Source organism: Otolemur garnettii, unplaced genomic scaffold, assembly GCF_000181295.1.
Source record: "Otolemur garnettii isolate 467f Iridium unplaced genomic scaffold, OtoGar3 scaffold00055, whole genome shotgun sequence".
Classification (NCBI taxonomy): domain Eukaryota; kingdom Metazoa; phylum Chordata; class Mammalia; order Primates; family Galagidae; genus Otolemur; species Otolemur garnettii.
The window spans coordinates 1,709,709-1,721,637 of NW_003852450.1; the positions used below are offsets into that span (position 1 = coordinate 1,709,709).

General features: G+C 39.2%; 1 protein-coding gene across 1 annotated transcript in view; it reads right to left on the reverse strand.

Moving 5' to 3' along the window:
• The window catches only part of CR1 (complement C3b/C4b receptor 1 (Knops blood group)), a 103,188-nt gene that overhangs the window by 65,561 nt on the left and 25,698 nt on the right, over positions 1-11,929 (reverse strand). Inside the window, 3 exon segments of the mRNA XM_023514552.1 lie at positions 2,464-2,563; positions 3,122-3,301; positions 10,607-10,739. Of these exon segments, the coding sequence (XP_023370320.1) occupies positions 2,464-2,563; positions 3,122-3,301; positions 10,607-10,739 (413 nt within the window).

The window sequence follows — 11,929 nt, forward strand, 5'->3', positions numbered from 1 at the left end:
ACTTTCCTGTGTGTTTAGTACCCTTTCATTTCCCTTTAGCATTTTCTTAAAAGGCTGATCTAGCGGTGATTAACTCTGGCTGTTTTTCTTTGTCTGAGAAGGTCTATCTCTCCATGATTTCTGAAGGACAGCCTTACTGGATATAGCACTCTAGGTTGAAGTATTCTAGGTTGGCAGGGTCCCCCTTCCATCATTTTGAATATATCATCACCCTATCTCCTAACGGCAAGTATTTATCTGAGAAATCTATTCATAGTCTTAGAGGTTTATTGAACATGACAAGTTGTGTTTCTCTTGCTGCTTTCAAAATTCACTCCTTGTCTTTGACTTCTGAGAATTTTATTATAATGTGTCTTGGTAAAGATCTCTTTATATTTAATCTATTTGTGGTTCTTTTAGTTTCACTTTCCCTCTCTAGATTTAGGAAGATTTTTGGCACTACTTCTTTAAATATGTTTTCTGTCACTTTTTCTTGCCTTGCTCCTTCTGAGACTTTCATTTGCTGTTGAAACTCTCTATGGAATTTTTCAGTTTAGTCATTGTGTTCTTTAGCTCCAAAATTTCTTGCTTAACTTCTTGTTTTGTTTGTATAATTATGTACTGTGTTCTCTTGCAGTTCTTTGAGCTCTTTAAGAAAATTATTTTGAATTCTGTGTCAAATAGAGCTCCATTTCTTTCTTTCTTTTTTTGCAGTTTTTGGCCAGGGCTGAGTTTGAACCCGCCACCTCCAGCATATGGGGCTGGCCCCTACGCCTTTGAGCCACAGGTGCTGCCCATAGAGTACCATTTCTTTAGGGTAGGTTACTGTTGCCTCCTCCCCCCTCCATTGGTGGTTTTGTGTTTCCTTGATTATTTGTGATCCTTGTGGCCATGTGTTAGTGTTGGCACATTTGAAGAAGTAGGCACCTGTGCCAGTCTTTACATGCTGGGCTCATCAGGAAAAGCTCTTCATCAGTCAGGTGCAGAGATTCTGAGCAGGCTATCCAGTCAGGTCAATTGGTGACCTTTCTTCTGGAGTCCTCAGACAGGCTAGCCTGGTGCCTTGTTCACTAGGTAAATTGGCCATCAATGTCTGAGGGTTCTAATTTTTATATTTATTTGAAAGTTTTATCATCTGCTTTTTAAATGATACCATCTTAGTGGGTGTTTGCTGGTATCTCACTGTGGTTTTAATTTGCATTATCCTAATAACTACAATTTTAGCATCTTTTCACTACTTATTGGTCATTTGTATATTTTCTTTGGAGAAATATCTTTTCAATCCTTTGTCCATTTTTAAATTGGGTTATTTGTCTATTTACTATTGAGGTTTAAAATCTCTCTATATATTCTGCATATGAGATCTTTATAAGAGCTGTGATGTACAATTTTTTTTTCCTATTCTGTGGATTGTCTTATCACTTTATTGATAGTGTCCATTGAAGCACAAAAATTTCTAATTTTTTGATGTCCAAATTTACCATTTTTTTCTTTGGTTACTTGTGTGGTAGTACATATTTAGCCTGTATTTGCTAACTAACTTAGCTATTTACATTAAGAATGAGACTGAGGCATTGTCACCACTGTGTGCTGAGCCAAGGGTGAGCACTACCAGTGGTACTATGCTCTGTGAGCAGTTTATACTTGAAATTTTCAAAGAGGGCTGTGTCATGGATTGAACTGCATGTGGCAGAGTATGTTGAAGTCCTAACTTCCAGTCTCTGCGAATGTAATCTCATTTAGAAATAGACTGCTTGTAGGTGTGATCAATTAAGATGAGGTCATGTCCTTATAAGAAGAGAAAGCATTGGACCTAGACGTGCACAGAGAGGACACCATACGAAAACCCAGACACAGAAGGGAGATGGCCATGTGACAACAGAGATAAAAATTGGAGTTATGCTGCTATATGCCAAGGAAGGCCTGGGGCTACCAGATGCTAAAAGAGGTAAGGAATGATTCTTCACTAGTGGTTTTAGAGGAAATATAGTTTTGCTAACACCTTTATTTTGGATTTCTAGACTCCAAAATTTTGAGAGAACAAATTTTTGTTGTTTTAAGACACTCATTTTGTGGTACTTTGTTATAGCAGCCCCAGAAAACTTTAACATTAAGATTTATTCTCTCACACAATTGTTCCCTAGCCTTCCCTTTCTTCCGGTGATGTCTACTCTAGGTTAGGGCTATTCGTGTGCTTTGACCACACTTTTCCCCATTTTCTGCCTTCCCACCCAGTGAATGCCACACTTTTCTTATATGCAGTGCCTGTTTCCAGCAAGAATATAGATTTTCCCCCTAATCATATACTACTGATTGGTATCCTCTCTGTGCACATCTAGGTCCAATGCTTTTGTTCATTTCAATCAGGAGTTAAACACCTATGTCCAAGCCTTTTAAAAGTAGATGGCAATAGCCTAGTTGTCCTTTCTGACATGTGACTAGATGGTAGTATTGCTGAGTAAAGAGATATTTCTGCTAACTCACCCTTTATCACACGAATAATTGATTTGGGATCCAAGAAGGCTATCTGTGATCACATGCACCATGCCATTCAGAGGATCTAATGGAATTTTACATGGTTTACCTATGAGAAAGAAACAGAATTTTGGAGCTTGGTAGAATAATCTGAACTTTTTTCAGCATACAAAGTAGCTTACTGAAAAGCATGTGCAGCTCTGATGATCATCACTTTCATAAAAACTTCCTTTCTAGTTCTGTCTCATACTCACAGTATCCCTCCCAGACAAGTTTAAACTTTATTTATTACCAAAATTTTATCCATAATTCAACCAATATAACTGAAAGATATCAAAGCCTGAAATTGTCCCATCTTCTAGTCTTTTTATTATACTTCTCTTTTCCGTCTGATTCCCTCATTATTTAATTTTAGTCATGAAAATGGGAGACCCCTAGAGAATGGGGATTTTCTCTCAATCATGCCTTGTGATGGTTGTTTCTCTTGAAATGACGTTACCAGGCAGTCAAAGCAGTAAGAAGATATGATCTACAAGAATAACTCTCACATGCACTATATCTTGGGCAAATTTATTGTTATATGTATCTCAGGTCCAAAGTTTGAACAAATTGAATGAGAGCTTACAGATGCTTGACACAGAGGAGTTCCCAGTCCAGAGTTACTTACGTTTACACCAGTCCTTAACTTCTGTCCAGACTGAGGTTTTTAGGCAGGTGATAGAAAACTGTTTTCCAGAATAACCAGGGCGGCATTGATACTTCAAAGTTGTCCCAATGGGAAACTCTGACGTATCAGTTAATTTGATAGGCCTGGCAAATGGTAACCATTCTGGGGCACTGCATTGACCTGGATAGAGATCAAGACCAAAGAAACAGCATTAATGGGAAAAATTCCTTTCTACTGCTTCCTTCTCTCTAGTATATTTCATAAATGTGATTTTTTAAAGGAAAAAGAACATTTCAATAATGGAAAACAGGTTTATTTCCTTATAAGTGACCTTAGAAATAAGCTCTTAAAAAAATCAACATCCACCTATTAAAAAGTCCCTGCTATTTGGAAGGCAATTAAGCTATTTATATAGTGTTTCACTGAAGGAGAAACTTCAGTTCACAGTTTCCCATTTTAGTTAATCAGGAAGTGCCTGTCCTTGGGCTTTATCTATCCTACCCTCATTTATCTTTATCTCCTACAACAACATGGACTCACGCATTTTACCATCAATCTCCCATCTCTGGTGGTGCACACAGAGATAGTGGGACAACAAGCCTCCTCTCTGTCCCTCGGTGGCCATTGCCACTGTCGAAAGTCTGTTGCCAAACGGTCATTTCAGCACGAGAGAAAGCAGACAATGCTCAACAACTAAATCTACACTTCTCTTTATGAGAGCTTGTATTTTTCTGATATGTATTTCACATTGAACTCTAGACTCAGCTAGGCCACTTACAGTCTAGTAGATATAAAGTAGTACAATAGCAGAAGTAGTACAATAGCAGAAGTAGTACAATAGCAGAATCAAACAACATGTAATCAAAAAGAAGTATCTGTTGGAACATATACTGTAACTTTAGTTCTGGAACTCTCTTTTGTTTTGTTTTATTTAATAGCTGTTCCTTCCTGCTACTGATCGATTCAAATTATGAAGAGTAGATTAAAGCCAGAAATCGTTTTTTTAGACTTCAAAGAACTAAATTTGGCTTTGTTGATTTTGCTCATATTTTTATTTTATTTGTTGCTCTTTTTTTTTTTTTTTTGAGACAGAGCCTCAAGCTGTCCCCCTGGGTAGAGTGCCATGGCATTACATCTCATAGCAACCTCCAACTCCTGGGCTCAAGCGAGTCTCCTGCCTCTGCCTCCCAAGTAGCTAGGACCACAGGCGCCCGCCACAACGCCCGGCTATTTTTTGGTTGCAGCCATCATTGTTGTTTGGCGGGTCCGGGCTGGGGATTCGAACCCACCACCTTAGGTGTACGTGGCTGGCGCCTTAGCCGGTTGAGCTATAGGCGCCGAGCCTGTTGCTCTTTTTTTAAAAAATATTTCTTTAGCTGATTACTGAGATTTTAAAAAATTTGTCATTCTGTCATAGTTTCTAGAATAAACATGTCAGACTATTATTTTATTCTAAGCATAGATTTAGGAGTATTCTTCAAGTTTTGGGTAGTTTAAAATATTTGATAATTGCCATTATGATTTCTTCATCAACCCATGGTTTTTAAAGAAGTGTGTTGCATGATTTACAAACATCTGTGGTTTTTTTAGCTCTGTATTTTTTATCCATTTTTGAAATTCATCAAGGCTTGGTTTTTGGCTTAGCATACAGTCAGCTGCAGTAATTGCAGCATGTGCACTTGTAAAAATTGGGTGTTCTGCAGTAGTGGTGTAGTGTTGATGTCTCACTGAGGTCCAATCATGTTTGTTCAAATCTATCTACTTACTGATTTTTTTCAGGTTTCCTTGTTCTATTAGGTACTGAAAAGAATTTGCTGAAATATTCCATTTTATTGTAATTTGTTTCTTTTTCTAATTTTGTCCAACTCTTGTTTTAAATATTTTGAGGTTATGTTATAAGATTCATAAATATTTTAATTGCTATATTTTGTGGTAGAAGGACCCTTGTATCAAAATAAAATATCTCTTTTGCTAACAATGAACTTTGCCTCAAATACTTTACTCTTATTTGTGGGACAAATAATAAATAATAAGATGGTAGATTTATTCACAGATGTATAAATAATTATTTTAAATGGACAATGGTTCCCCTTATGCTCTGAAGATAGTTTGGGAGGCCTCCAGTGGATGCCTGAAACCACAGATACTACCTCAGTCAGAACACGTTTCTGTTCATGTCATCCATCCACATTTTTAGTGATTTTTCCATCTTAACTAAGCACTGTGGCTGTAACTTTTGCAGTTTGAGGTGTGAGAATAAAACTTGTACAAATTTTGTTTTCTTTCTTTACAATTTCGTAGATAAATGATTCATTCTTACCATAAACACGTTTTTTCCTTTCCTTATTAAGTGAGGAACTGAAGAATTTCCACCTTTTCACTTAAAGGAAGCTATGTAGATACTGCAGGGTGTTTGTTGGACTGTATTTATTTACTACTAACTAGACCCTAATGAAAATTGACTACCCCACTAGGCATAGCTAAAATTTTTACAATCTATATAGAAAGATGTGGTGGGCTAGGTAAAGACTTCCTAAAGATATCCATGCCTTAATCCTTTGAGTCTGTAAATGTCACCTTTAATAGTAAAAGGGATTTGCAGATGTGTTAATCTTGAGATGGGCAGAGTATCATGGATTATCTGTGTGGGCCCTGTCATCTAAAGGGTCTTTATAAGAGGGAAGGCCAGGAGACTCAAAGGAGACAGAAGAAGACGGTTGGAAAATGCCCTGCTGCTAGCTTTAAAGGTAGAACAAGGAAGCCATGAGCCAAAGGATGTCAAGAATGGAAGGTGGAATGATCAAGGAAACTCCTTCTCCCCTGAGCCTCCAGAAGTAACACATCCTTATAGATCTATTTTAGATTTTAGATTTTACTTGAGGATCCTCTGACCACAATGGAACAAGACTAGAAATTAATAACAAGAGAAACATTGGAAACTATACAAACACATGGAAATTAAGCAATATTCCCCTGAATGACCAGTGGATTAGTGAAGAGATTGAGAAAGAAATTAAAACATTTATTGAAACAAATTAAAATGAAAATACTACTTATTAAAACCTCTGAGATAGGCCAGGCACAGTTGCTCATGCCTATAATCCTACCACCCTGGGAGGCTAAGGCAGGTGGATCGCTTGAGGTCAGGAGGTAAAGACCAGCCTGAGCAAGAGCAAGACCCTGTCTCTACTAAACATAGAAAAAGTAGCTGGGGATTGAGGCAGTTGCCTGTAGTCCCAGCTATTAGTGAGGCTCTGGCAGGAGGGTTGCTTGAGCCCAAGAGTTTGAGGTTGATGTGAGCTACAGTGACACCATGGCACTCTACTCAGGTTGATAGAGTCTCAAATAAATAAATAAATAAATAAAATACCTTTGAGATACAGCAAAAACTGTAATAAGAGGAAAGTTTATAACAATAAATGCCCATGCCAAAAAAGTAGAAAAGCTTCAAATAAGCAACTAATGACACATCTCAAAGAACTAGAATAACTAGAGAGAACCAAACACAAAATTAGAAGAAAATAAATAAAGATCAGAGCAGAAATAAATGAAATTAAAATCAAAAGAATACAAAGATCAACAAAATGAAAAGTTACTTTTAAAAAAAGGTAAACAAGCCTGTAGTCCCAGCTACTTGGGAGGCTGAGGCCAGAGAATTGCTTAAGCCCAAGAGTTTGAGATTGCTTCCAGCTGTGACAGCACGGCACTCTACCCAGGGTGACAGCTTGAGACTTTGTCTCAAAAAATAAAAATAAATAAAAAAATAAACAAAAAGAGAGGAGACCCATATAAATAAGATCAGAGATGTAAAGGAGACATTACAACTGACAGTGCAGTAATCCAAAAGGTCATAGAGACGACTACAAGCAACTATATGCCAATAAATTGGAAAACCTAGAAGACATGGATAAATTCCAGGATACGGACAACCTACTGAGTTTGAACCAGGAAGAAATCTAAAACTGAATAAACCAATAAGTATCAAGAGTCTAACAAGTATTCAAAGAAAAATGAGGTTTGATCTTATTAAAAAATTTGAGTGGTGGGGGGAATACTTCTAAACTCATTCTACAAGACCCATATTACCCTGATACCAAAACCAAACAAAGACACAACAACAACAACAACAAAGAAAACTATAGGCTCATATCTGTGATGAATATAGATGTAAAAATCCTCAACAAAATACTAGCAAACCAAATTCAACAACACATTAAAAAGATTATTCACTATGAACAAGTGAGATTCATCCCATCTTTGAACCCACGCATGAACTCTTGCAAGTATGGCTCATCAACGGGATCAGTATGATCCATCATATCCACAGAATGGACAGAAGGACAAAAATCATATGATCATTTTAATTGATGTTGAAAAGAATTCAATAAAATTCAACATATCTTCATGATAAAAACTCTCAAAAAACGGGTATAGAAGGAACTTGCCTCAACGTGATAAATAGAATGAACAATATTAGATAGCACAACAAAGTGACTATAATAAACAATATGTTATGATATACTTAAAAATGATTAAAAGAGTCGAATCACAAACATATGGTAAATGTCTGAGGTGATGAATACCCAAATTATTCTGATTTGATTAATTCACATTATATGCCTGATTTGATTAATTCACATGTATCCTACTAATATACACAACTATAATGTATTCATTATAATTATATATATTTTTTGAGACAGAGTCTCACTATGTTACCATTGGTAGAGTACCTGGCATCACAGCTCACAGCAACCTCAAGCTCTTGGGCTTAAGTGATTCTCTTAACCTCCCAAGTGGCTGGGACTATAGGCCCCCACCACAATCCCTGGCTATTCTATTTTTGTTGTTGTTGTAGCTGTCATTGTTTAGCAGGCCCAGGCTGGGTTCAAGCCTGCCACTCTCAGTGCATGTGGCCAGTGCCATAATCACTGTGCTATGGATGCTGAGCCTATAATTAAAACTTTTTTAACTAAAAAATAAAAAAAACCTTTTAAAAAATTTAAACAGTTTAAAAAAGCTTATATATGTGTGCCTCCTTGTTGAGGAGGAGGAGATTTTCAACTCCACTATTTTCTTTTCTGTTGGAGTTGGCCTTATTAGAATTATCTTCATCCAGTATTTCTGTACAGGACACTTTTGGAATTACTTATATAAACTTGAAGTTCATTTAAGATTAAAATAGATAATATAAACTGCAAATCCACTCATCTGAGCATCTGTAAATTTAAATATATCGCAGAGCACAAAAAGCATATTGCAACTCACATTCTTTTTACCTTGTCTCTTTAACAGAACAGGACCCAACAGGAGTACCACGTGAGGGCGCCAGAGTCCACCCTATATTAAACACTGTCCTCAGTGTTTAATTAGTGGGCTATTTTCATGGCTCAGAATTTTATGTAATTCCATTTTCTCTCCTTTATTAGTCTGTCCATTATATTTCTCTTTTCACTTTTTTCATTCATTGCACTAGGGTTTGAAACTTGTATATTTGCAACTAATCCAAGTCCACTCCCAAATAACACTATTCTACTTCATGGATAATGCAAGTACCTTATCATAACAAAATAATCCTAATTTCTCTGATGGTTTTTATATAAAAATAAATATCCCCATACATCATCATATAAAAGTTTTTGGGAATCTACTCTTTAAGTACTGCTGAGGCCATGCTCCTTCCACTGAGCCTTATCTAGTTATTAGCACTAAAATTTCTCCCTTTTCAGGGATCTTGCAAGTAGTCTTGCATGATCCCTTAGTCATGGTCTCCTAGATATTCTTGGGGAATTTCAGATTATGAAACATTGTCATGAGCACTACCTCATCTAATTTTCACAAGAACACTCTTAGAGAACAGAGTGGACACTGAAGGTCAGAGGGGTGAGTTGCCTTGCTGGGTCCAAGGCTCCAGCTACTAAATAGCAGAGGCTGGGAAAATCAGAACTCCAGCCTCCTGATTAAGATGTCGTAAAACTCCACCACCGACTTCTATCTGCATACACTTTGGAGGCATAGCTCTCTCTTGCACTTCTTTTAAATTCCAAAGTATGGTGCACACTGGAGGCATTCTATTAGCATTTTTACATTTTAAATTATTTCAGCAACTGCACTAGTAGATAGTTTAAGATGTTTCATATTCGGAGATTCTTGTGATAACCTCAATGAATTTTTTTTTTTTTTTGCAATCAATGGTGTCTGAAATGGTTTTTAACAGTAACTTTATAAACATGAAAAGACTACAACAACATCTCAGTAAGAAGGGGGCCAGACACTCAAAAGGATGCCAAAAATACCTAAGCATTGACAACAGATTGGCTTAACTTACTTTTAAAAGTAAGTTAAAAATATTTTAAAAATAAAATGTTATCACATCTGTTAGTCTGACAGGTTAGTGTTTGCTGTCTAAGGAGATGAAATATGAATAACTTTTGCAGAAACTTGGTTGTTTTTTTCCTTACTCTCTATCTTGGAAGAGAGGAACAGCCAAATAATAAATGCAAAATGTGGCAGAGAAGAGCAAACCTGACTTGTCAGGAAGAGGCTGAACAAAAATAATCCAGACTGTCGCTTCAGCTGAGATGCTGCTAAGGAGTCTAAGCAAGATGTTTACCTGTTTGGCATTAAAAGAAAGGAAAAGAAGATGCAGCCACACAATTTCCACAGAGGTAGAATAGACTTTGTTTTGTATTAAACATCACTTCATTGCCATATGCAAACGTCTTTCCTGTCCCTTCTACCTGCACTGCTTACGCTGAGCCCTCTGGACCTGGGCTTGTTCTTCTAACCCCCGTGTCTTGCTTGAAGTCTGTCTTAAAGTAGGCTCTCAATTCAGTGCACGGTGAGGACAGTGGTGTGCTTGGGGGTAGGGTGTGAGTGTTGTCGGATTAGAGCAGTTTTCAGCTGATAACTGCATCCCTAGGACTGCTTGTCTAAATACCTGGGGTGCCAAGCACAGAGGTAATGATTGGAGGAGAGAAACTGATTCCATCACAGGTACTGTGGTTAGACACACCATATGCCATCTAGGTGACAACACCATGGTACACGTATATCAGTTCCTATTTTACAGATGAGGAAACAGACCCAGCCAGGTGTATTAACTTCCCTAACAGTTAAATTTCTAGGATTAGAACCCTGATTTTTCGGATTCTCTAACCTCCTCTCTTTCACCATCATCAGTGCCACACTCTGCTACAGCCAGTCCAGACCGAATACACAGAGCAAAGAATCCCTGCCGCGGCGCCGGCTCAGCTACTGAGCGCTCCTCTGCGCCCTGCAGATGGGAACTCCACGCTTACTCTGGGGCAACCACGGTCTCGGGTACCCACAGGGATCCCAGACCTGCCCTTCCTCCTCCAGGGCTTAGCCCACCTGCGGCACTGTCAGGGCGCACCTGCGTGCCCGCTCGGCGCACGCGTCCGCGCTGGAGCTCCTGCTGACCCACCCGCCCGGGCGCCTCCCCACGCCCGCCCCGGGTCTCACCCCAGGCCGCCGGCAGCGCGAGCAGCACCAGAACCGCCAGCCGGGCTCCTCTGCAGCAGAAGCGGAGAAGGGGCGCCGGCAGCCCGACAGGCTCCGGGATCCTCGGAGAGGACCCCATCCTCCCCAATCACATCTAAGACCAGATATCATCTGGAGGAAAGAATGCAAAAAAAAAGAGGAAAGCGCAGCGAAAAGAAAAAAGACCAATTATTAGGCTGGACGACGCCCAGTGACTGGGGGAGGGCTGCGGGTTCCGGGACAAAAGCTTTTTGACCACAGCTTCCTCTTCGTGGGCAAGGTCTTGTTTACAGCCCATTTGCGTTGTCTCTAAGCAGTTTCGCTCCCCAGAGCTCACCTTAGGGACCCAGGTGCAGCGGCGAAGCATCACAATGCTTCAGCGCCCTGATAGATTCTGCTGCGAGAAGGACCTTCCAGACGCAGGCGGTGGATTATCGCATATTGCAGCTGGTTCTGCGCGCCAGGCATGACTTTTCCCCTGAACAAGTTTCCGTGTGGGTGGATCAGCTAACAGTGTTTGCTCTTTGTGTTCAAAGACAATTGGAGGCGCTGTGTTCAGGGAATATATGAAGAACCAACCTGGACGGAGACAGGCCAAGCCATTGAAAGATTATTTTTCAAACGGGGATGACTTAATCAGATTTGCATTTTAAAAATAAAATTCTGTGTATGGAGACTAGCTGAGGATCCAGGTAACAATAGATGAGGAAGACCGGTAAGGAAGTTCTCGCCATCATCCAGGCGAGGTTTGAGGTTGGCTTTGTCTGGGTTGATAAAGTGGACAGTTACAAAGATACTGGAGATGGAATGGACAGTATTTGCTCGTGCATTGGATTCTGGCTACTTCCTTTTTTAAAGTTGGTGGTGAAAAAAGAATCAAGAGTCGGCCCCAGGATAAAAGGTGAATGGTGGTACTACTTATAAAAACAAATTATGAGAGAGTGACAGATTTAGGGGAGGGGGTTAAGAATTCCAGGATGAACTTAGTCCTCCTATCTAGCTGTAACCCTGTACCCTTTAAACAATCTCTCCCTCTCCTCTGCCCCTTCCCAGACTCTGTACCCACTATTCTGCTCACTTAAACAATCTCTCCCTCTCCTCTGCCCCTTCCCAGACTCTGTACCCACTATTCTGCTCGCTACCTCTATGGGGTCAGCTTTTTTTATATTCCACATATGAGTTATATATTTGGCTTTCTGTGTCTGGCTCACTTCACTTAATATAATGCCTTCCAGGTTCATGGCCACAAATAACAGGATCTCCTTCTTCCTGGTGTATATACGTGTATATCACATTTTCTTTATC